At 46.0% G+C, this 25,052-nt stretch overlaps 1 protein-coding gene across 1 annotated transcript in view; it reads right to left on the reverse strand.

Annotated features, from left to right (window-relative positions):
• The window catches only part of LOC111159144 (podocalyxin like 2), a 35,532-nt gene that overhangs the window by 4,738 nt on the left and 5,742 nt on the right, over positions 1 to 25,052 (reverse strand). Inside the window, exons 2-4 of the mRNA XM_022521576.1 lie at positions 24,535 to 24,813; positions 9,116 to 9,915; positions 8,292 to 8,366 (exon numbers count right to left, since the gene is read on the reverse strand). Of these exons, the coding sequence (XP_022377284.1) occupies positions 8,292 to 8,366; positions 9,116 to 9,915; positions 24,535 to 24,813 (1,154 nt within the window). The remainder of the gene's footprint in view (positions 1 to 8,291; positions 8,367 to 9,115; positions 9,916 to 24,534; positions 24,814 to 25,052) is intronic.

Here is a 25,052-nt window from a genome sequence, read left to right on the forward strand (position 1 = left end):
TCTCGCCCGTCATTGCAGAGATACAGCCCAAAGCGGGGGAGTCAAGAAAGCTGTCTGAGTACTCTTACAGTGGCACTGGTGGCCAGAGGAACTAAAACAGATACAGTTAAAATGGTAACTCCTGGAAGCAGCGGCCAGGGGCAGGAGGAGGGATATAAGCAGATTTTGTTCTCACCTGACACTCGCTTGTACTGTTTAGATTTTCCTGACCTTGTGTAGATATGATTATGTAATTTAAAAAACAACAAGAGGCAGGTACTGGCCAGGAACTCAGTGAGTGGCAGAAACCCAGGCAGGCTACCGACCTAATCCCATCAGGGAAGAGACCCTCCACTGGCCCTGCAGCTGCTCCCCACCCCCAGGCTCCTCTCCAGCAGCCTTCTTCCTCCAGTAACCAGGAAATCACTGACCCCAGTTCCTGGCCTCCAAACCTTCTAGCAGCGCACCTGTCCCAGCTGTTAAGCTTTCTCTTGAGTGCCCGGCCTTAGAGCTTTGACCCAGGGCTGCCTGCCAGGCCCAGGCATCTCATCAGACCATGCGGGGCCCTGACATTCCCATCTCCTTTCTGGTAAAGCCCAAGCTAGCGAGGCTTCCTGGTCATCATCCCAGCGTAAAGGCCACCAAGGGGACTTGTTACCACGGCAAGTGCCAGGCGCAAACGTGAGCCTTGGTCCTCACTGGCTGAACAGAAAGTCAACTCGGTTCTGAATTTGGGAGAAAGCTGGTACCTGGAGATAGTCACATGCGCCTGGGAAAGCCCTATTCCCGAAATAGTTCTTACTGTCTTCATGTGCACGTGTGTGCATATGTGTGTAGGGATGGGGTACACACCTGTATCTGCCTGAGCAGCAGGCTCTGTACCCAGCAGCCTCCCTGCTTACTAAAGGAACACATCCTCACCACAGGCAATACCTCCCCCCATGCCACAGGCCTGTGATCCCCCATGTGTGCAGACCCATGTTCTGGGTCAAGGTGTCTGCCAGGCTTAAGCCCACAGACCCACAGTGTCCATTCTGGCAGCGTCTGATGACTATACATTACGTGCCGTTTATGTTGTAGATGGGAACTGAGTGTCAGGGGCCTGGGGAGAAAGCCCTGAATTTGGAGTCAAAGAAATCTGGGTTCAGATCCCGGTTCTGCCATTCATCAGCTCTGTGACTTTTAGCACAACACTGCACCTCTCTGAGTCTCGGCTTCCCCCTCTGAAGATGTAGCTTTGGTCCTAACACCATGCACTTAATGTGAGGATTAAAAGAGAAGTGCTTATTCAGTCACAGGGGCCGGGACAACTGATTATTCCAGTGTAAAAGAAAGAAAAATCACACTATAGTCAATTTCAGATGGACACCAGATCTAAAGCTTTTAGAAGTAAGCAAAGAAAGCTATCTTCAGGGGTGCCTGGGTGGTGCACTCTGTTGAGCGTCCAACTCGGGTCATGATCTCAGGATCATGAGATCCAGCCCCATGTTGGGCTCCATGCTCAGTGCAGAGTCTGCTTGAGTTTCTCTCTCCCTCTCCCTCTGTCCCTCTCCCCTGTGTGTGTTCTCTCTCTCTTTCTCTGTCTCTCTCTAAAATAAATAAATCCTTAAAAAAAAAAGAAAGCTATCTTCATGACCTCTGAGTAGGCAAAGATTTCTAAAATGGACTTAAAAACACTAACCAAGAAGGAAAAAATTGGTAAGGTAGATTATTTTATGATCTATTTTTTAGAAATTGAGAACTTCCATTTATCGGAAGGTACCATTGAGAGAGGAAAAGGGCAGCCCACCAAATAGCAGCAAATATTTATGAGATATATATGTACACACACACACAACACACATACACACACACACACACACACACACTCACAGACATCTCCTATCCAGGATATAGAAATAATTCACAGAAATCAATTAAAAATAGTCAAGATGACCCAATTGGGTCCAATCAGCCAAAACACTTATGAAAAGGTGCTCAACTTCATGAATCAGGAAAATGCAAAATAAAACCACAAAGTGATACCAGTACACTATACAGCTTGAAAACCAATTAAAATGAAGAAGACAAGGGGAAGAGGTGATGGAGACAGGGGAGAACCAGACGCGTCAAGTGCTGCTGGAGGCAGGAGAAGTTATGCAAACACTTTGGGAAGTTGTAGGACAGCATCTGTTCAGGGTGAACAGAGGCAGAGACTGTGGCCCCGCAGTGTCACCCATGAGAATGGTGTCCAGATGCTCACCAAAATACATGTCTGAGAGCATCCACGGTAGCCTACGCCCCATAGCCTGAAGCGGAACTACTCCAAGGCCCAGCAACATTAGAGTGGATGCATAAATGGAACACTAGACAGAAGCACAGTGAACAAACTTCACTACGTGCCGCCATCTAGATGAATCTCAAAAAGAAAACACTGAGGGCAAACAGCAAGACACAAAATACTGCCTACTGAATGACTCTTTATACAAAGTGCAAGAGCATGCAAAATCAATGTATGGGGTTATAAACCAAGAAAATGGTTTCCTTTGAGGGAACAGTGTCTGGAAAGGAGAGTGAGAAGAGCTTCTGGCAGTGCTGATCACGTGCCGCGTCTTGGTGAGGCGCTGATTATGTAGGTCTGGTTCTTTTGTGATGATCCATCAAGCTGAACGCTTAGGATCTGCGTGCTTTTCTGGACACACACTATAAGTCATTAGAACTTTTCTGAAGTGCAATGCTCTCTTCCCTGCTGACTCCTGGGTGGATGGTTCTTCCCTCACATCACACCGTTTCTCCCACAGTCAAGGCTCTAGCTCTCCTGCTACCATCCAAGCCCCTGTATCCAATGCACCAAAGTTACATGTAACTCCTCGAAGTGTCCAGTATGGTCCTGATGGCAAACAGGAAGGGACACGTAACCCAGCCCATCATTTTGACTTGTGGCATTACAGCAGATAGAACTGATGAAAGTCCTGCTCTTTCACCTTGCTGTAAACACAGACAAACACTGGGGGGAAAAATATAGGCAGAAACAGAGGGAACTCAAAGCAAGAAGAGTGAGCAGGTGCTAAAGCTACAGCAGTTCGCAGGGGTGCAAGACCCAGAAATGGAACCCAGGAGCTGGAGACTTGGTTTTAAACGCTTGCATGTTCTTGGCCCCCATGAAACGAAGAACTACAGCAGAGTACCAGGATGGAGCCTGAAGCCCCAAAGACCCGCCCTTTCAGTGAAATTGGACTCGAAAACATTCCTGCTCACCTGGAGGAGCGGTCATGGGCTCTCCCACCTGCCCAGGTCCATGGGGAGGAGAAAAATGTTATCCAAGATCACTTAAAAACTCAGGCTTTTGCTTTACCTGGGTTTGGAGTCCAAATGTCCTTTGCGATATGAAAATCCAAGCCAAGAAATTAAGACGAAAGCTGACCTACGAATGCTGGAACTCCCAAAGTTTCCCTGAAACCATTCTGGTGGAAATCTTTTACAACCTGGGGCTGAAGAGGAGATCAAAATAATAAAGAATGATCTATATCAGGGAACAAGGTACAAAGCCACAAACAGGAGAACTGACATCCCAGGATGTCCTGTTACTAAAACAAAAGGAAAGAGATCATGAAATCAATATACTTCAGCTAATTCAGAAAATGAAGGAATAGAAACCATAATGAAAGAAGGGAACAAAATGAAGAACAAAGGGAAGGATTTGGAACCAAGGAGAAATTCTAAAAATATAAAACAGTTATCTATATTAAAGATTCAACGGATGGATCAGACCAAAGATTAGACGCTGCTGAAGAGAGTTACTAATTTGAAAGATAAAGCCAGGAAATTACTCAGAATGCATCAGAGAGATTTGTTTATTTATGTTTTGGAGAGAGAGAAAGCGTGAGCAGGGGAAGGGACAGAGAGAGAGTGAGAGTGAGAGAGAGAGAATTCTCAAGTAGCCTCCCGGCTGAGCATGGAGCCCCACGTAAGGCTGCATCCCAGGACCCCGAAGAGCCAAAACCAAGAGTTGGATGCTCAACCCACTGAGCCACCGAGGCACCCCTCATCAGAGAAATTTAAAAAAGAGAAAGCATGAAAGCATTAAGAGACATTGTAGATAGAAAAATAAGGCCCAATAAACTTCTAATGAGAATAAGAGAGAAATGGGAAATTGGTAGCATGTAACAAACTGCATATTCAATCCTACTCCCAGGAATTTACTCTGAAGGTACATCCCAACAGCAGAAAAATACATACACACACAGTCATTCAAAGCAGCCTTATACATAACTGCAGGATACTGGAAACCACCCAAATGCCCACCACAAAGGAAATTTAATAAATAATCCAAAATACATATACATCATGGGGTTATTATTATTCAGTTGTAAAAATTATTATTCAGTTGTAAAAATAAAATGATTGGGAATAATCTCCACAAACTAACATGAAGTGATTTCCAGCATACCTTGTTAAGCAAGAAAAGCAAAACACAAAAGAGTAATGTTATGTATGAATGGAGTTGCGTCCCCCCAATAATTCATATGTTGAAGTCTAACCCCCAGTACCTCAGACTGTGACAGTATTTGGAGACGGGATCTTTCAAGAGGTGATTAAGTTAAAATGAGCTCATTAGGGTGGCCCTATCCAATCGGATGGGGTCCTTACAAGAGGAGGAGATTAATGACAGAGTCACGCACAGAGGGACCACGATGTAAAAACACAGAGGGAAGATGACCAACTGCAAGGCAAGGAGAGAAGCTTCAGGAGAAACCAATTCTCCTGACACCTTGATCTTGGACTTCCAGCCTTCAAAACAGTGAGTGAATAAATTTATGTTTTTAAGCTACCTAGCAAACTAATAAAAATATAAATAGTATGCTACCTTTCCTGAAAGAAAGAATGGAAGAAATGAAATATCTGTCTGCTTATTGCTATAAAAAGAAACCCAGAAAGAATAAGCAGAAACTAATGAGATTGGTTACCTAGAGGGAGTGGGTGGGAATGGAGGGTAAGAGGTGATGGGGGAGAGGGGTGTTTCTCTAAGCACACATTTTTGTGTCATTTAGATGTTTAGAACCACACTGATGTTTTACACGGCCCAAAATACAACTGAATCAACAAGGATGAGGGGGGTAAGGTCCAAAACTGAATACAAACAGTAACAAATAAACCTAACTATATCTCAAATGCGTCTCAACTTACTCTCAGATGGTCTGGAAAAATGCTAAAAGCTGGTGAATCTGGCTGAAAGATACAAAGGATATATTTGCACCAGTCTTCTGAAATTATATCAAAATGAAAAGCTACCAAAAAAGAACATGAGAAAATTAAAGACATTCTTTACACTAATAAGGGCTGATACAGACATATCCTTGTAGAAAGAGCTGCTAAAGCGTATATTTCAGGAAAAAGGCAATTAAATTTGCAAGAAAGGAATGGGAATGTGAAAAGACATGTAAGCAAAGAAACAAATGTATTAATAAAGTAAAATAAGCACTGACTGATAATAATAATGACTGGTCCTCAACACCACTAATCATCAGAGAAATGAAAATCAAACCCATAATGAGATTCCACTTCATACCCATTACAATGACCACTACTCAAAAAAACAGAAAACAGGGGCATCTGGGTGGCTCAGTTGGTCAAGCGTCTGCCTTCAGTTCGGGTCAGGATCCCAGGGTCCTGGGATCGAGCCCCACGTCAGGCTCCCTGCTCAGTGGGGAACCTGCTTCTCCTTTCCCCACCCTCCCCATACTCTCTCTCTCAAATAAATAAAATCTTTAAAAAACACACACACACACATAAATAGAAAATAAGTATTGGTGAGGATGTGGAGAAACTGGAATCTTGGTCCACTGCTGGTGGGAATGTGAAATGGTGTAGTCACTGTGGAAAACACCACAGCTTTCTCTAAAAATAAAAAATAGAGGCACTATATGATCCAGCAATTTCACTTCTGGGTGTACATACCCAAAATAATTGAAACAGGGTCTCAAAGTGATATTGGTGGACTCACATTCATAGCAGCATTATTCACAACAGCCAAGATGGGGGAAGCTACCTGAATATCCATTGATAGACAAATACATACACAAAATGTGGCCTATAGATACCATGGAAATATTATTCAGACTTAAAAAAGGAGGAAATTCTGACACACACTGCAACATGGATGGACCTTGAGAACGTTCTACTGAATGAAATAAGGCAGCTGCAGAAGAACAGATACTATATGAGTCCACTTGTAAGACATACTCAGAGTAGCCCAATTTCTAGGACAGTGGTTATCAGGGGCCTGGGAGAGTGATTAATGGGGACAGAATATATTTTTCAAGATGGAAATTCTGGAGATTTGTTTCATAACAATGTTGACATACTTAACACCATTGTAGTACCTTAAAAATGGTTAAGATGATCAATTTTTGTTAGATCTTTTTACCCTGGTAAAAAAAAAAAATCCATCAAAAAAAAAGTAATGACTAATTAGGCAGTGATCAAATAGTAAATGAGAAAAACTATCAAGACAGAAACAGGGAAAGCAGAATGAAAGCATCTTTATATATGTATGTGTTACTTGGAAAGAAGATAGACATTATCTTTAGACTTTATTGTTCAAATATGCACATACAAAATTTAAGGGTCTCAAGGACCCTACTGTGGTTTCTAAATACCATTTCTCAATAAGAGGAATGAGGGCTTGGAGACATGTTGATTTCATGCCTGGGGGAAGGAAAGTACAACATGAACCCAAATATCCTATCACACCAGAAATCAAGGAAACTATCAAACATTAATTAGTTGGCCAAAAAGACTTAGAAGCCAACTCAAAGAGGCTCTCGCTGGCCAGAGATGGGGCATGTAAAAGCATCAATAAGAATTAATAGTCACTGCAATAGAGTCAAATGTATCAATCATGTTTAAAAAAAATCTATTTGTTTATTATTTATAGTGGGGGAAAAAAGAAAACAACCTTCTGGATCATTTTTGAATTAAACACAGGCATATACTTTCACTTTTCCCCAAACCCACTAAACGAGAGTAAAGAATTTTTTCAAGGCCTAAAAGCACAAAGACAAAAACAAAACAAAACGGAGGAGGAAACAAGAACAACAAAATCTGGGCACTGGAGGCATATGGATGAGTTAGAATTTCCTGATCTAGCAAGCCCCAGAGAGCCAGATCCTCAGCTGAAATGGGACAAGCTGAGAAGCAATCACACTTACACTGTCAAACCCCCAACTAACACGCTACTGAATAGGCAGCACGGGTTACCTTCGGAGGGGGGATGAAAATGGTTCTAAAAATAGGAAAACTGTTTGAGAGGCTGTTTAAGAAGCAGCTGGATCCCTAATTCCTCTTCCCAGCACTGCAGAGCTGACAAATGTCCCTGGCCCCTGGCAGAAGCCTGGAAATTGATTCTGCAAAGAGGGTAAAAGAGAGGCCCTCTGACCCAGAGGACACGGGGCACCACTGTGGGAGGGGGCTCTTGCTCAAAGAGGGAGTAAATGAATTTGTCTGTGCTCACTTGCCCTAACACTGGGCGCCCAGCCCTCTCCCCACCCTGCCTCCAAGAGCGCTGGCAACCAGCCCTTTATGCTCCCAGTAGGACAGACATTCCTTTTTCAAAGAATCTAGTCGCCCAAGAGGAAGGACCTAAAAATGTTGACATTAAAAACTCAAATGGCCCAGCCAGTCCACCCTTCTGAGAAGCCAGTTAACAAACCCCACTCCAAGCTCAAAGCTTCAACCAGCTCTTTGACAGCCCTCCTTAAACAGCTCTGAAAGAACCCGCCAGTCGTCTGGGGAGCAAAGGCAAGTGAGAAAACCAAGGCCAAAACCAACAAATAAGGAAAACAACTTTTTAAAGACAGTTTCAATATGTCCCAGGTGATAAGACATTGCACACGTGAACAAAACTATTCCTTGAGGGCTCCTGGGTGTCTCAGTGGGTTAAAGCCTCTGCCTTCGGCTCAAGTCATGATCCCAGGGTCCTGGGATCGAGTTCCGCATCGGGCTCTCTGCTCAGCAGGGATCCTGCTTCTCCGTCTCTCTCTGCCTGTCTCTCTGCCTACTTGTGATCTCTGTCAAATAAATAAATAGAATCTAAAAAAAACCCAAACAAACAAACAAACAAACTATTCCTTGAAATTAAACAGAGTAGGGCAAGAATAAAAGAGCCCTTAGGAATTTAAACATATGAAGGCACTCCTCTTTGGGTGCGGGCTGGCTCCTCCCCTGGGTTAGGCTAGGCCCCTCCCCACGCCCAGCATGCTCCCCTCTGCCAAGGCTCGACCGCCCACCCCCTCCCATCCTTCTCTGTGGATCCTGCCTAGCTCGGCACGCACACAGTCTATGTTCTCCGTCATGTTCAGAATGATGTAGTTCTTCCCAGCCAGATTGCTCCAGTCTTTGCAGATCACCTGGACAGTGAGACCAAAAGAAGGACCACAGTTACAAAGGCACAAGGAAAGGCAACCGGAGAAAGCATAGATGGAAACCCTTTGAGAAGCCGGATGGGAAGGCCAGCTGCAGGTCTGTGACAGCTAGGTGGGAGCCGACAGCCTCTGCAGGGTGGCAAGCCCAGGCTCCAGCCGCAGGCTCACAAACCCAGATGTCTCTAGAGACCACACCGAGGATGTCTTCAATGAGAGGAGGGGCCTGAGCTACAGGCCTTCACTGGCAACCCTGTGGGGGTTTCATGTGCCCTAGGCCAAAGGAAAACAGGCCTGAAGGCCAGATGCACAGGCTGGCAACTTGGGACTCCCCTTCCCTTCTCTCCCCTCCCAGGTGTGAGCACTGGCCTGGGCGTGTGTGCTGGGCAGGGGTGAGGAGGAGAGAAGAGGGCGACTGCACGTCCAGGGTGGGTGTGGAGATGGGGGGGCGGCACAGGTCAGGCAGTGGGAAGGCCACGGGAGGAGCAGTAGCACTGAACGAGACCAAGCTAGGGAAGCTGAGCTCTTCCAAGAGCTTTGCGTGTTAAGTGTGGTGAGAACACCCGTACAGGGCTGTGAGGCATGCATCCCAAAAGTTCTGCTGGCGTTCTACGTGCTATCCAAGGGCCTCCCACCTCAGCCTGGCAGACCCTCCCATCCCCACCGTGCAGCCAGGGGATGACCAGACCCCTTAGAGAAAGGTGCCGCCAAATGGCCTTCATGTGTTCTTACTTTACCTGAGTAGAATCCCAGGGTATTCTGGACTGGGCTTCGGTGGCCTGTCCTTCCTGGGGCTGCTGGCTAAGGTCTTCTTGCCCCAAAGTAGCAGAGGAAGGGGTCAGTTCCACATCTCGGGGGGCCAGGGGGAAAGATGCTGAGGCTCCAGGGTAAAGGGGATCTTCATCTGGGCTCTCAGCCCCACTGGGAGCTTCTGTTTGGGGGAATGATGCCAAGGACGGCACCTCCCCTTGCTTCCCAGCCAGCCCCACTGCTCCCACAGTGGCCTCCTCGCTTGCTTCCCGAGGGGCCTCAAACTCTACCCCATGCCCCTCAGCTGGCAGCATTGTGCCCCCTGCCTCCTGGCTGATGAAGTCCTGACCCCCCAGGGTCACTGTACTTGGGGTGACTGCAGGCGGTGACAGGCTGGGCTCCATGCTGCTCCCCACCTCCACACCTGAGGAGGCCTGGTCCCCAGATTCTTCATGCCTGTGTTTGGCAGCCCCTGGCATCTGGCTGCTGCTGGTGGGAGAAAAGCTGTGGACCTGAGTATGGGCTTCTTCTTGGGATCCGTTCACAGGCAGGAGCTCCTCTTCTTCCTCTTCCTCTTCCTCTTCCTTCTCTATCTCCTCCTTCTCCCTCTCTTCCTCCTCCTCTTCCTCCTCTTCCTCCTCCTCTTCCTCCTCTCCAGGAGCCATATGCCATGGTGGCTCCACCAGGTTCATCTTGGGCAAGGGAGAGGGCAGACTTGGCACCTCTTGACCCTGGCTGGTGTCTTCTATTGGACCCGCTTTCTCAGTCAAGTCTGGAAAGACGTAATCTAAGGACAGAGACAGAAACCTCATTTGCTAGTTTCATCATCCATCACTGATCTGTTCAGTATTCACAGAGCAGATAACATAAAGCAACCATGAGACCCACAGGGGGACAGCGGGGAGTCGGATTACCAGTCCTTTTGGAAAGGAGTGGGAAATAAAGCTGAACAGTGAGGGTGGGGGGTGGGGCAGACTGTGGGAGAGACGAGGGCCAGGCTAGTCCTTCTTTCTTTCATGATGATGAAAATGACACAAATCTGCCACTAAAATTCTGTGAATACAGGAATGTATAAAGTAGAAAGAAAGTGTGTGTGATCACACCCCTGGGAGATAGCCCTCGTTAACAGTCCACAACAAGAAGTTAACATCTCTACGGTTCTTACAATGTATTTGTGTTTCCTCTCCTGGGGATTTCGCCAAGAAGACCCCAGACAACCCATTAGAAAAACGTCCCTTTATCTCTTTCCCAGTGGGTTGTAATGGGAGGCCTCTTGGTAAAACCCTCAATGAGGTCTAAGAACCTTCTGATCACAGAGACAGACAAGAACCAGAGATCGTGACCATTGTTCCTAAACTGTGCTCTTTTGCTGAGATTTAGGCCCTGGCTGGTAAATAAAAGAAAGATATCAGGAGAGCTCAACAGAGCCCACCAGCTGAGCCCAGAGCCTCCCAGAATGGACAGGGTCACTGTTGGCAATGACGGGGAATTTTATCCTTCCTGCCATTCCTAGGAACCATGTCTCGAAATGTGGGACTTAGGAGGCCTCCTGGACTAGCAGGACTTGTTCTGGTTTTGCAGTGAACCCTAGGCCTCTTCAGGGTAACAACAAAGGAAACTCATGGGCCTGTTCAGTTGGGAGATTCATTCAAAATACTAGAAGTGATTTCTAGGTAGCAACTTTAATTGGCTGCCATTTTGTTGCAAAATAAATATCAAAGACTATTTAAAAATACTCTTTAGACATGAGAGAGGCAGTTTAAAGTAGTGAACTGGGCCTCCTCCCTCAAAATTTCTATCAAATCATAGAATGGCTTTTCAACTGTCAAATTAAAGTTTTAAAGGTTTAGATAAATTTCTGGGAATATGGAAAGCGGATGAGATCACAAGAACAAATTAACCATTCAGCCAATACAAACACTGGGAGAGATACTGGAGAGGTCCTCTTCCCAGCAGAATTAAGGAGAGAGAGCAACTATGGGAAGAGCAAGAACACAGAACACAGAACACAGAACACAGAACACAGAACATTCAGGTAATGGAAGATAATTTTTAAATTCCAGTTAATATCTCAGAGAGACCCAAAGATATTGTCTCCCTAAAATAAGAACAGGGTAATAAGAGAATCAAGTAATCTCTTAAAAAAAAAAAAAGAAAAAAAGAAAAAGGTTTGTGGAAACTGAAATTAAATTGTCAAAATATAAAAATTCAATAGAACAGCTGGAAGAAAAAAAGTCAAGGAAAAGCCTCAAGAGCAAAAGTAAAAGGACAAGATAGAAAAGTTAAAAAATACAGATGACCAGTGCAAGAAATCTAATATCTAACTAACTAACTATTCCAAAAAGAGAAGAACCCTTAAAATGGAGAGAATAAATAACCAAACAAAGAAGAAAATTTCCCATATCCCATAGTGGGAATCTTTACATTGAAAGGGTATATAATTGAGGTAAGTGATAAAAGACTCACACCTAGCCTCATTCTCATATTTCAGAATTCTAAAGAGTAAGATAAGATCCTAAAAGTTCTCAGAGAAAGAACAGGTTAACCTATAAAGTAATAATCAAATTATCTCCAAGCTTCTAATTCATAACACTAGACTGCAGGAAGCTAAATTGAAAATGCATTCAGAACTCTGAAGGGACTGTATTTTGAACCTGGTATTTTATACCCAACTAAATTATCATTCAAGTGTGATTACAAAATACAGACATTTTCATATATGTAAAAGACTTAAAAGTTTTACAATCCACAGATTCTGAGAGAAGTACTTAAGGAAGTTCTCCAAGAAATCCAAAGAAGACATGGAATCAAGAAACATGAGAGGAAGTCATAAAAATAAATCTCTGGAAGGAAGCTGTGCAATGGGCCTAGAGAACAAGCATTCAAATTAGAACATGGATCCATATGGCTCTGAGAATTATTACAAAAAGAAAAATTGATTCCCTATTAAGAAAAAGTATAATTTTTTGAAGCTGAATGATCTTAGTGATAATTATAATAATTAAATTACAATTATATAATATTACATATTAAATTATAATCTTTAACTGAATAATCAAATATCATTTAAACAAATAAATGAATATTTATTTAAATGAATAATTAAAATATTCTACCCAATCTACTTTTGTTAAGTGTACTCTTTTTGAGTAGAAGTGATTGGTAACTTAACATCTTCCTCTCCTCAGCCCCCGCACACACTCTGTAGGGAAGCTTACCTATTCCCTACACAAAGCAGCCATGGTGTTCAGGGGAGAGGTATGCTTCTGGAACAGAGACCACAGAATACTGTGGAGACCCACACCAGCCTCTGATACTGCACAATCTGGTATCACCTTTAAAAATATCAAAGAATGATCAAGATTCATAGGACATTACGGGAAAGCCAGGCTCATGAAGAAGCATGAAGGAGAGAAAGCAAAGCAACTCACTTCTGAGAGAAGAGTTAATCCAGTAAACAAAGAAAACTTAGAAGCATTTCTTATTAACATCTCTAGAGAGACTCGAGGAAATTACACCCATAAAACAAGTTTATAAAAGAATAGAAGTATTTTACTTCAATAGAAGTAAGCACTTTTTAATAGATCTGTTTAAAATTGAAATACAATGCATAAAAATATAATTGGAATGGACAGGATGGCCACTTGACAGGAAGATGATATAATAGCACACCACATGGATGCTGGGGAAATGGACGTATACGACCCCTTACAGGCATGAGATTTTAGGGCTAGAAGATTGCCCTGACAGCAATGTGCAAGAATTTGATGACAGAGGGGACAAATGAAAGCAGAAAAAGAGTTGGGGGCTTGCTGCAATGTTCTGGGAGAGATAAACACAGATGATGACATTGGAATGAGGAGAGAACAGGTTCAAGAGATGACCCCAGGGGCACGTGGGTGGCTCAGTCGGTTAAGCGGCTGCCTTTGGCTCAGGTCATCATCCCAAGGGTCCTGGGATCGAGCCCCGCTTCTCCCTCTCCCTCTACCTGCCGCTCTGTCTACTTGTGCTCTCTGTCAAATAAATAGATAAAATCTTAAAAAAAAAAAAAAGAAAAATGATAAATCAAAGCGAATCAAGGGTAGACTTGACACCCTGTGTGCACTGGCTGACTAACAGGAAGAAGGGGGCACTCTGGCTAATGGTGGGGACAGCCAGGCCCGTAGCAGAAATGGTCTAGTCTAGAGGCAAAGTGCGTGGAAACCCTTAACAGTAAGTATTAGGTGAACCCTTGATTGCCAACTTCTGCCTCCTGAACCCACAACCTGCCCCTTTAGGGGAGAGAAAAGAGCCTCTAAGGGCACAGACTGCTCCTTCATTAGGCTCCCTACTGTGTGATCACTCCCAGATAGCCAGGCCCTGACTCATCCTTTCTCAGCGAGTTCATGGATTCCAAAGACTTTATCTGTTGCCTCTCTGCTAAAGACCCCCAAATTTGCATCACCCACCAGGCCTTGGCCTTCTCCAGCTCTATGGTTTCCCGAGACTTGACAAATCAGTAAACGCCACACCCTGAACACAGACTCAGCAGGATTTTGTCCCACTTTTTTTTTTTAAACCACCTCCCAGCATCCAGAGTTATTCCTTCTTCTCTTATTGTGTGATCTTGGTCCCACTCCTAATCAGCAGTGTGCCCTTGGACATGTGCTTGACTTCCCCGTGTCCGGTTTTCCTTCTCTGTAAGATAACAACAGTACCTAGCACCCAGGGCTGTGGTCAGGAGGCACTGAGATAAAACCTGGACACAGCCCACACTACACAGCAAATGCATGATTGATTTTAAGTATTCCTCTATCTCCTCCTCCTTTTTATTATCATTAAATTTTTATACGGTAAAATCGTAAGGGGAAAAATGGCACCATTTTGGAAGTCTGTTCCACAGGCTGACAGACAGGATAAGCGTCTGCATGATAAATAAGTCAACGTGAATCAAGGGAAGAGGGAAGGGCAGGGAAGGATCGATGCTTTCCTGACAAGCCTAGATATGACCTGAGTATCAGAAAGGTCTCTTACACAGAAACAAGAAATTAATGGGAGACCCAGTGGGGGTGCAGACTGTGAGCCAGAGGTGTGGTGGGAAGTGGAACGTGAGCTGGCAGGGGACAGACCCAAGGGGGACGAAAATGGGGATGCCAGAAGAGTGGGGAGTGGGACGGGATCCAAACATGAATGTGGATTGACCAGTAAAGAAGCCATACTCAGTCCAAGAAGAGAACCATAGTCTGCTTAACTGAGAAAGATACAACAGTACTTCTGTGCCGTTCCTGCCAAAAATGTAGACCCTGAGTCATGGGGAAACACGAGACAAAACTGAGGGGTAGTCTACAAAATAACTAGCCTATCTCTTTCAAAACTGTTGAGGTCATGAAAGACAAAGAAAGACTGGAGAATTTTCCAGAATAAAAGTGACTAACGAGGTATGACAACAAACACAGTACCTAATTTTGGACTGGACAGTGAACTATAAAAAATAATTTTGTTTTCTTTTGCTACAGCAAACACTGGGGGGGCGGGGAGTGGCAAGTCTGAACAGAGTCTGTCATCGTATTGTAGTATTGTGTCCGTGTCAATTTCCTGATGGTCACTGTACTGTGATTCTGTAAGAGAATGTCTCTGTTCTTAAGAAACAGACACTGAAGTATGCAGTGTAAGTAAAGGGGCACTGTGTCTGTAAGCTACTGTCAAATGGTTCAGAAAAAAATTGTATGTTCATAAGCACATACACATATTTGGTAAAATATTGACAGTGCGGGAATCTGAGTAAAGGGTGTGTGGGAATTATTCTTGCAAATCTTCTGTAAATTTGAAATTATATTTTAAATAAGGAATTACACAGAGAGAGAGAGAGCGCACATCACTTTAAGTACTGGCTAGTGAAAATGCCAGGGCCACCAGAAGAGAAGTGAAACGTGGCAGGGGAGACAGGGCAGGCCATCCCGAACTAGGAGCTTCCAAAAGCTCCAGGAGGAAGGAACACAGTTGCTGTGAGAGGCGAGCAGTCTCGGTGGACAGGGAAGAATGTGTTTTTCGCATTCTGGTGTCCAGGGAAGGAGACCAGGCTTCCAGAGACTTGTGACACTGGCCTGGGAGAGGAAGCTGGGGCAGTCATTTTGGAGAGGAGGATAATGGGATAAACTGGCAATGGAGGAAGAGAAGGATAGCAGGGGAATGGAGCAGGAAAAGGAGAGGGATACGGGAAAGGATGGCTCCACAGTGGGGGAGGCACAAAGGGCCTGGCAAGGCAGGTGGCTGCCCCAGCCCCTGGTCTCCCAGTGCAGTGACAGCAGTATGTCCTGAGCCCTGTCCACGGCTGTCACCGACAACTATGACTCCACATGGCAAGAGCCTATTCTGCTTAGTGCCCTAGTCTTTGCTTCCTAGCCCATCTACTTCAGCATCTGGAGTCAGGACAGGCAGCGGCCCGCGCACCCCGAAACCTGTCTGGGACGAAGGCATTCCAGCAGGGCACTCCCCGCACACCCTACATCTGGACACAAATGTGTACAAGCAGAAATGCCCAGGAGACACGTTCAAGACAGCAGGAAAGCCGGTCAAAGCCCCAGGAAGATAGTGACAGTTGGGACACTAAAAAGAGGTGAGGGGTCCCTCACAGCTCAGACCCTCCAGAGGGAGTTCCAGCTTGGCCTCAAAGCATGGGAGGTCAGGAAGTGGCTACACTGCAAGGACACCGCAAGGCCTCACCTCGCCATCGGTGAGACTGCAGAGGAACACCTGGGGACTCCACCAACCTCTTCCCCCTGCCTCCACAGCATCCCTCCCTGAACGCAGGGTGGCAGCTCTGTGAAATTGTAGTACCCCCTGGTGGCTTACATTGGAAACGACATCTTCCCAAACCACCCCCCACCCTCAAAGGAAACCAGACTTCCAAAGGACACAGCCTTCCTTTTATAGTTGAGGACAAGTGAAGCTCACAGAGGCGAGGACACTTGCTCTAAATTGTGAAATACACTTATCACAGCTGTAAAGTTGTAAAACCCAGGCTTGTGCGTGGTTAGCCAGTCTTTCCAGACACACCTGCTCAGTTAGGCCAATGCCCAGACTCGGCTTCAGACACAGGGGGAGGAGCAAACTGACAGAGGAGCATCCTCTCTCCCCCTCCATCTGCACCACAAGCCATGGGCCATCTCTTGGAAGCTGGGCTTGGATCACCAGACTAGTTGACAAGTAAGGGCTCAAGGCGCAGCTTCAAGGTTCTACAGCCAGGGGCTAGAATGCTGGTTAACCAGCTTCTAGGCCCGCCCACCACCCCCTGGGACCTTGAGGCTGAGGTGAACTGACATAATACATTCAGATCAGCTCACCCAGAAGGCCTGCTCTTCTCCCTCAGGCCATCTCTTAAAGTCACACTGCTGTCACACTCCACATGCCCCAGCTCACTGCAGGTGAATCCACGGGCACGTGTTCCTACAATGGGACTCCACTGGACACCCTACAACCTTCAAGGACCTAGGATTCTAGCTCAAGAAGGGACCTGGGAGGTCATCTGGACAGGAGATGGCTAAGTCTAGGTAAGATGGGCTGCCACCCTCTTCGAGAATATACCTCCTTAGAGAGGCATTTCTGTGTTGGTGGCTTTTGTTTTCTCCCCAAATTCCTTAAACCCAACTGCTGTGGTTCCTGTACAACTTTAGCCCATTTCTGTTTTGTCTGTTTACACGAGGAACTTCTGGGAAGCATCTCCCTCGGGATAAAAACCTACATATTTTCTCAGTTGTTCCAATTTAGCCTCCTTTGCCTGGGGCTTGACAACTGGGATTATCCCTCATTCTCAGCCCCCTCTCCCTGTCATTCTTCATCTCTTGTGGAAACTCTGGATTCGCCACACAGTTGTTCCAGTGGTCACAAAATCAGCAGAGTTAGGTACACAGTAAATATTTGTTGAGTGAACTGCTGAAAAGCGAACAAGATTCACAGGCGAGAAGCTAGCTTACGCGAGCTGGAAAGTAAGGTTTCCGGACTCAGGCAGCACGGTCTGAATTTAACACAGCACTCAAGCTGCTCTCTCCCCATTGGACGTGATCTTGTGGCTCGGAGGCAGCAGGAGGCCACTCTGATGAAGCTCCAGACCTTTGGACAGCTTGGATTCTCCAGGCTTTTTCTTTTTCTTTTAATCTCACTCTGGGGGCTGGCTTTTGTTCCCTAAATAGATCGTGTTGCATTTTCTCCCTCCTGTGTTTCATCGGTTTTGTTAAGTCTCTTTCTCCAGCTTATCAAGGTCACACTGGACTTTGTTTCTGCCTTCCGGGGTAGCCATAATCTCATGGATGACCCCTGGCATCCACTGAAATATTAATGAACTGACTCCCCTGTTTAAAACGTGAAATTAAGACAGGCACCAAGCCAGAGGCCTTGGAAGATCATGTAAATGTCCCTTTCGCTTAATGTCAAATCACTGAAAATTGCCGCCCTGAGTGCAACACTCAAGCCGGTTATTCAACTCAGTGTTGATACAAAAACCCTCACAAAATTCATAACAGACTGGCATAAAAAAGAGGCGCAAGGGGAGAAGCTTTCAGTATAATTAAAAATGACTTTTTAATGGTCAATCTCAGTAGTCATCAAAGAAATGTAAATTAAACATGATGATACAGTTTTGGGGGTGCCAACCTGACAATATACGTATATATTTAAAGATAATACCGAGTATTGGATGAGTGCAGGAAACAGGCACTCCATCTGCTACTGATGGGCATGGAAATCAGGCCACATTGGGGGTGGGGGGCTTAATACATATGAAAAGCTTTAAGAAGAGACATTCTGAACCTGTCATTTCACTCCTTGAAATACACCGTAAGGAAACAATGAGGATGCTGGTAAGGACTTGGTTTCAAGGATTCCCATCATGGCGCAGTTTGCAGAACAAAAGACTGGGGACCACCCCGCGCTCGGGCGGCAGGCCACTGTCCGAAGGGGCGGTGGCTGGGCCCAGCTTGGGAGACTACTCCTGCCTTACCAGTGAGGGCAGACAGCTCCCTTAGCTGGCCTGGAGAGACGCTGGGAAGTGAAACAGCAGAACCTGTGCACTGTAATTCCGTTTTTTATAAAGGCATATTTTATGTATTTCCCATGTAGGAAAAATTTCCAGAAAGATACATGCCAAAATGTTAACATTCGCCAATTCTGGCTGATAGGATTGGGGTGGTTTTTACTTTCTTCTTTTCTGCATTTTCGGATTTTCACATAACAATACTTATTACTAGTGTAAAACAAAAGTACAGTTTCTTGTGGGCATCTAGGTGTAAGTGCTTCTGCCGGCTGGCCTTCTTAGCAAACATTCCTGATGCGTGCGCTGTGACCCAGAAGGTCAAATCATTCAACAGCAGGTATGGTATCAACTCATAGGAGCCATTTCCAGGTCCCAGCAGACTGGCTTTGGTGATCTGCTTTCTACAAAATTCTTCACAGGCAATAGTAATTCAAGGGGTCTAATCAATGATTTCACACGGAGGGGTAGCAGATCTTAAAGCAGAAATATAAAATTTTGAGATTTCACTCTGCCACCCGTTACCTGTGTGATTTAGTGCCACATGTAAACCTCTCTGAGCTTGTTTCCTTAGTTATAAAACAGGGATCCTAATGAGGCCTGCTTTTACAGTTTTCATCAGGCTGCTGTGAGGTTAAAAAAATGATGTGAAAATGAAATATATAATAATATAAGTACTCATGAATGTTCTTTTATGCCCAACCATCATTTGGCATGTACTCCCCTCCTCTTGGTACAGGAGTGTGGGGCGCTACCCCCTGGCTTCGAGGGGTGCTTAAGAGCTAGTATGGACCAGAGAACCCAGTCCCTCTGGCCTCAGGATTGGGTCATAGATATAGGCTCATGACGTAGGGAAGACAAACGAGTTTCCATCTGAGACTTCTCCAGAAGTGCTGGGGAAGCAGAGTTTTCTCTCTGCTGCGGCTGCTGAGTGAAAGAAAGGACACTGGAGTGACTGGAGTGGAGGGCTCTCTGAGCCACTGCACAGTGACAATGTGTCTGAGAATGAAGCCAGCCAGGGAAGGCTAGGCCTGATGGAGGAAGACAGTTGCCTATGCCCCATTTCAATACCTGGATCCCACCTGCCTAGCTTCTGCAGTCACTGAGCCAATCAACACCCTCTTTTTCACACAGGGCTGTCAGCATGTTTGAGCTGGGTTTCTAGAACTTGCCGACCCTGAAGAGTTGTCGTTTTTCTTGTAGAACACTAATTAGCTTGTTCACTAGGAAAATTAAAATCGCATGCAGAGAATTTCATTAAGGATATCAGAGAATGAAAGGGTGGAGGGTGACAGGAGAGACAGCCTTGGGATGAGTGGATAACCTGGGAAAGTGTTCTTAATCATTAACAATCTTGTCTGAATTACTTGATCAGGTCTTAAGTTGGCTTGATGCTAGTTGGTGGAGGGCCGATCTACGTTCTACTTCTTTGCCCCTACTTTGCTGAGATCACTCTTCTCACCTGGAATGTCAGAAAACCATAATGTTTTAAAGCCGGAGAAGGCTTCAGTCTACCATTCCTTACTTACAGAGGAGAGATTGAAGCCAAGATCAGACAAGGAACATGCGCTCAAGGTCACATCCCTCGTCATCAGTTGAGCAGAAAGACCAGTGCCTGTTTTTGCTGTGGGACCTCAGGATCGTCACTGTGAAGGAAGGCTCTAGCTCTGGCTCTTCTAGGTCCAGCAAACTAGCAATGAAAAGTATAGCAAAGTAGTCGTGACAACAAAGCACACTGGTTTCCTTTCTAACACACGCTATCTCTGTGCTCCCACAGTGGGTCACTAGGCCCAGGCGCTCAGGAGCCACTGATTCCAGACTCAGCTCCGCCGTACACAAGCTATGCAGCCTTGGGCAAAGCTCTTAGTCTCTCTGGGCCTGGGTTTCAGCATCTGTGAAGCAGTGACAACTCCTGCCTGTGGACCCTACAGAGTGCATAGAGTTGTGAAGTTCAAATGAGCTAATCACAGAGAACATTCTAAGGAAAAAAACAGTAATATTTACTATGTAAAATACCAGACATTACTGCTAGTCTCTAATAAATGGTTGAGCTGAGAAGCAACCTAATAGAGCCAAGACTATGGAGTCTGGAAACTTGGGTTTGATTCCTGGTTCTTACACTTGGTAGCTGGGCTGTTATGCAAACTCCTGGAGCCTCAGTTTGTTCACTGGTCAAATGGGAGTAACAATATATACTTGTTTCTGTTGATATTAAATGAGATAGTGTACAGAAACACCCAGCATGGCGCCTGGCGCGCACTCGGTGTTCGTGTATGGGTTGATGTCATAATTACTAGAAGGGTTTTGGGTCTGAGATTAGGCCCATCTACTGCCTGGCTTTCAGCAGTCGTTGCTCTTGGACATGGATGTAGCCATGTCCCCATGGGCTGTTAGGACAGCACTTTGCATGGTCACTCTGACCTCTGGACACACTCTTCCTCCGGGCAGGCCCTTTGAAGTTTCCTTGGTTCTCCTCTAACCTGAGGGGCAAACCCAAAGAGGCAATGCCCTCTTTCCTTCCAGAGAACCCTAGATGGAAGCCTCTGACTTTGAGGGTCAGGAGCAAAAGCAGGCAGAGGGGGCTGGCATGTACTGTCCTCTCTGGGCTTCCTCCCCCCCAAGTGAGCCTCACGCCTGGAACACGCTCTGTCTCTGGGATGACCTCACACCATATTATCAAGGTACCATGAGGACGCAGAAGCAGAAATGACTAGCTTCACGTCAAGGCCACTGCTAAGCTCACGGAGATGCCCCTCTGGGCAGATGAATTAGAAGAAGGCACTCCTTCCATTCGGCCTGACTGCATGAGTAGCACGCAGGCTGGACTTGAGCCCCAGATCCCCTGCTCGGCAAGGCGCCCCTGGACAGGGCACCATGTGCACAACCACGTGCAGTCCCGCCCTCTTGGTAGAGATCCAAAGGCCTCTCAGAAGCTGTGTCTTCTGAGCTAGGTGCTGCCGGATGATGACAAGTCTACCCGGTAGCTGGGATGGAGAAGAGCGCTCCAGGCAGACAGGACAGGAGGAAGGGCACCACAGGCTCAGGGAACAGGCCTGAGAACACACTGATCCTCGATCCAGCGCTGTCTCATACCAAGTGCGACCTTGTTAAAGCACTTAGCTTCCCTGTGCCTCAGTCCCGCAATCACCAGTGATAATAGGCTAGTGAACCGATGCTTGCAGGAGCAGGGAAGGAGATGAGGCCGAGGGGCTGGGCCAGAGCATCAAGAACACTTTCTGCAGTACTAAGATGTTTCACTTTTATCCTGTGGGTACTGTGTTTTCACAAATTGCCTTGGAGGTGTACAGAGAAGATACTGACCCAAGGAAAGGTAAGGGCCCCATGGGAAGGTGAGAGATGTGGAAGCCTGGGAAAAGCAGCCTTCCTTCCTCTCCCTCCTCTAGGGCTCTCACCCATTCTTCGTGCAGGGCACCTGAGTCCCCATCTCACAGTCGTTCAGGGTGTAGAGCAGAGAAGAGGAGACAGACTACGCTGCAGAGCCGGCACAAGGAGGAGAATAGATGCCAAGTGCCAGTGACAGAACACGTATTCGATGACTTTCTATTTTCACTATTAAGAGACGCAGAGAGGCTAATGGGAGAAGAAGAGAGAGGAGGAGAGAGGAAAAGGAGGGAAAGGGAAGTGAGAGGCAGAGAAAATGAGTTCAGCAAAGCCTCAGGGCCATCCCACTATGATCCTGAGGAAGGTCCTAGGCTCAGCACTGTGGCTTTCTTGGCTAAGGCCCTCTTGTCTTAGACTAGATTCTCAAGGGTCTTTCCAGAGAAAGATCCAAGCACATCTAATTGTCTAGTGCTTCTTTTCCATGACAAGGGGATAGATTTATCAGCCTATTCTGCTGCGGTAACAGGCTAGCTTAATGGGGGAAATGAATTAAATCCCTATCTTATACCACATACCAAAGTAAATTACTGCTAGAATAAAGAGTTAAATGTAAAAATTTAATGATAAAAAAATAAAGGAAATAAATGTACATATATCTCAGGGAGGGAAAGGATTTTTCTAAACATAAAGCAAAGAAAAACATAAAAACATTTCAAAAGAAAGACTGTGAAGTTTGTAAAAAAATTAATGTATGTCAAAAATTACCGTAATAAAAAAAGTAATTGATAAACTGGAAAAATGTTTTCTATACACATCAGAGAATGTATTCCTTTTATGTGAGGATTGGTACGGTGATAAAAATAATTAAAACTCCAATAGAAAAAAATGGAAAAGCAATGATACGTAATAAAGAGTACTTACAAGGACCAAGTGCTGTACTGGGAGCGTTCAATGAATTACTGCATTTAAACCTCGCAACCCTATGATACTATTTCTTCCTGGATGGGAAAACAGGCTCAGGTTGCTCCTTGCCAAAAATCATATAGCCGTTAGGTGTCGGTGCTGAAACTTTGGGATCTGCCTGACCCCAGAGCCTGAACTTCATTATACTATGCCTCAAATCGGAGAGGACCATAAGCGGTCAGAATACGTACATACATACATACATACATACACACACACACATACATGTTAACATTCACTAGCAATCAAAAGCCATTATAATTTCCCTATCAAGTTGACCAAGATTTCTAAATGACAAAACGCAGTGGTGAGGAGGGCCCAACAACCTGTCACTCATTCCACCTCCGGTGGGTATGCGAACTGGAAAGACCTTCCTAGAGGCTGGTTTGGAAATATTTAACAAAAGCCCGTGGAAAGATTCCTATTCTTTGTGCCAGACATGTTCCATCCCCTCCAGATCTTCTCTCTACCCTTCTCTACCCTGTCCTCTGCCCTGGGAGATGGACCCCGGGAGTTACCGCAACAGGCCAAGTGTCCCTGCTTCCCGACAAGACTCCCCGAAAGAGGCAGGGGAAGAGAGATTGACAGGGGTCCTGGCAGAAGATGGGAGGAGAGGGGGGTCAGGTACTTCCTCCCCTGGTTTCTCCCGTGCTGGGTCACAGCTCTTGCCAGGATCACTTGTTTGCCAGCACTCTCTGTCCCTCCTGGTTCCTTTCATCCATTTCTCCCTCCATCCCTTTGGGTGTAGGAAAACTGAGTGCTCTGCTGCCCAGGACCCTGGACTCCTCTGTGGTTGGCCTATCCCCTGCCCATACCTTTCTAAGTTCCTTTTTCTATAAATAAACTCTCTCTGGGTTATCTCAGTTTAGTCATATCTTCTTTTTCTGGCTAGGACGCTGATTGATACATCTTTACACCTAGAATTTTATTCTAGAAATGTATCATGAGGAGACAATCAGAGAAGTGTAAAAATATATGATGATAGTTTTAGCAGCATTAAAACTAGGAACAACCTAAATATTCAACAATAGGGAGCTGGTTTTAAACCTGTGATGAGCCACATGATGAAATACTATGTAGTCACTAACAATCAGGTTTAAAAAGAGTATTCAGTTATGCGGAAATACATTTATTAAATATTTTAAGTGAAAATATTATGATCCAAATTTGGCACATAAAAGGGACTACAAGGATGTATCCCAAACTATGACTAGTGATTCTCTTTTAGTTGTGAGGTTACGGGTGACTTTCGTTTCCTTCTTTGCATCTTTTGTATTTTCTACAATTTCTAAGTATTATTTGCATAATTAGAGGACATAAACCCAAAATATTATATATGTTAAAGAGAAAAATTCAAACTGCGTTCTGTAACAGCCTGCCCTGATGTGCACGGGCAGGCACACACACAGTGTGGCGGTCTGGCATTTACAAACGGGCTCCTGCTGGCCAAGAACGTGCACAGCTGCTGAAGCCAGGAGCATGGCCAACGTGCTCCGCCGCATCTGCATCCAGCTTCTAACTGCATGCATTCTAGCTTGGGTCCTGGCCCCAGGTGGCTGGCCCACATAAGTTCATCAGCCATGCTCTGGAAACCCACGAACCAGCTCTGGGGCATGACTGAGAGAAAGGCGGTGCCTTGACCCAGGGTCAGAGAGACCTCAGGAAGGGTACAGGAACCTTCAACAGGGACAACATAGCACAGCAGGGGATGAACCCCTAAATCTTGGGACGCCTTGGCTTGGATCATGGCTGAGCAGATGAGCAGATGATGAATTTAAGGATGCTCTCAACCCCTCTGAGCAGTGGTTTTTGCATGTTTACATGGGGGAAAGTTACCCTCCCAGGCTGTTGCATTATATGGTGTTACACGAGCGCAGAACATGGGCTCCCTAAACAGCAGCAAACGTTAAAGAGAAAAGAGCCTCGGAGACCAGTAAGACACCAGGGTCCCAGAAACTTGGCTTTGGCGGCACTATAAAAGCTGGCAGGGAGAGACAAGAGATAGGATTTGAGCAAGGAAACAGTCCTCTGGCATTTTGCGTAGCCAGCCTCCCTCCCAGCTGCGAGGTGCACCTGGTCTGGGGTGAGAAGAGCTACCTGCAGTGGGTCCCAGATCCAGACTGGAGTCGTTCAGCGCCTCCTCCTCTTCCCAGAAGTACTGTGGTGGCTGCAGAATGCGCGACTCTTCGCTCTCTTCACTGGGGAAACCCGAGCCGGGGGCTCCGAGGCCGGCTCCCAGTCCCATGGCCTCACTGGGCTCCTCCGAGTCCAGAGGCTCCAGACCCGTGGGCGGCAGGAGGTCCAGCAAGGAGGTGGAGGTGAGGCCCTCTGGGCCAGGCTCATCGGACCCTGCTGCACACGTGCCCAGGGACGCTCCTGCACAGACATGAAAGCCGGATGGTTAGAAGAGGCCAGAAAGGCAAGACTGGCACACTGTTAGGACACGTCTCCAACAGCAAAGAACACAGGGGTGCCTGTGGGGACAGTGGGGGGGAGACACTCCTGACTCCCAGGGGCTACCGGGGGATTCTGAGACACTGTTCTCACTCCACAAAGGCCAAGCTGTTCAGCCCTCCCAGTGGCAGGACCAAAGGCGAGCCCGAGGGAGGTGGGCC

The sequence above is a fragment of the Enhydra lutris genome, unplaced genomic scaffold (genome assembly GCF_002288905.1).
Source record: "Enhydra lutris kenyoni isolate GAN:26980312 unplaced genomic scaffold, ASM228890v2 scaffoldscaffold66, whole genome shotgun sequence".
NCBI lineage: Eukaryota > Metazoa > Chordata > Mammalia > Carnivora > Mustelidae > Enhydra > Enhydra lutris.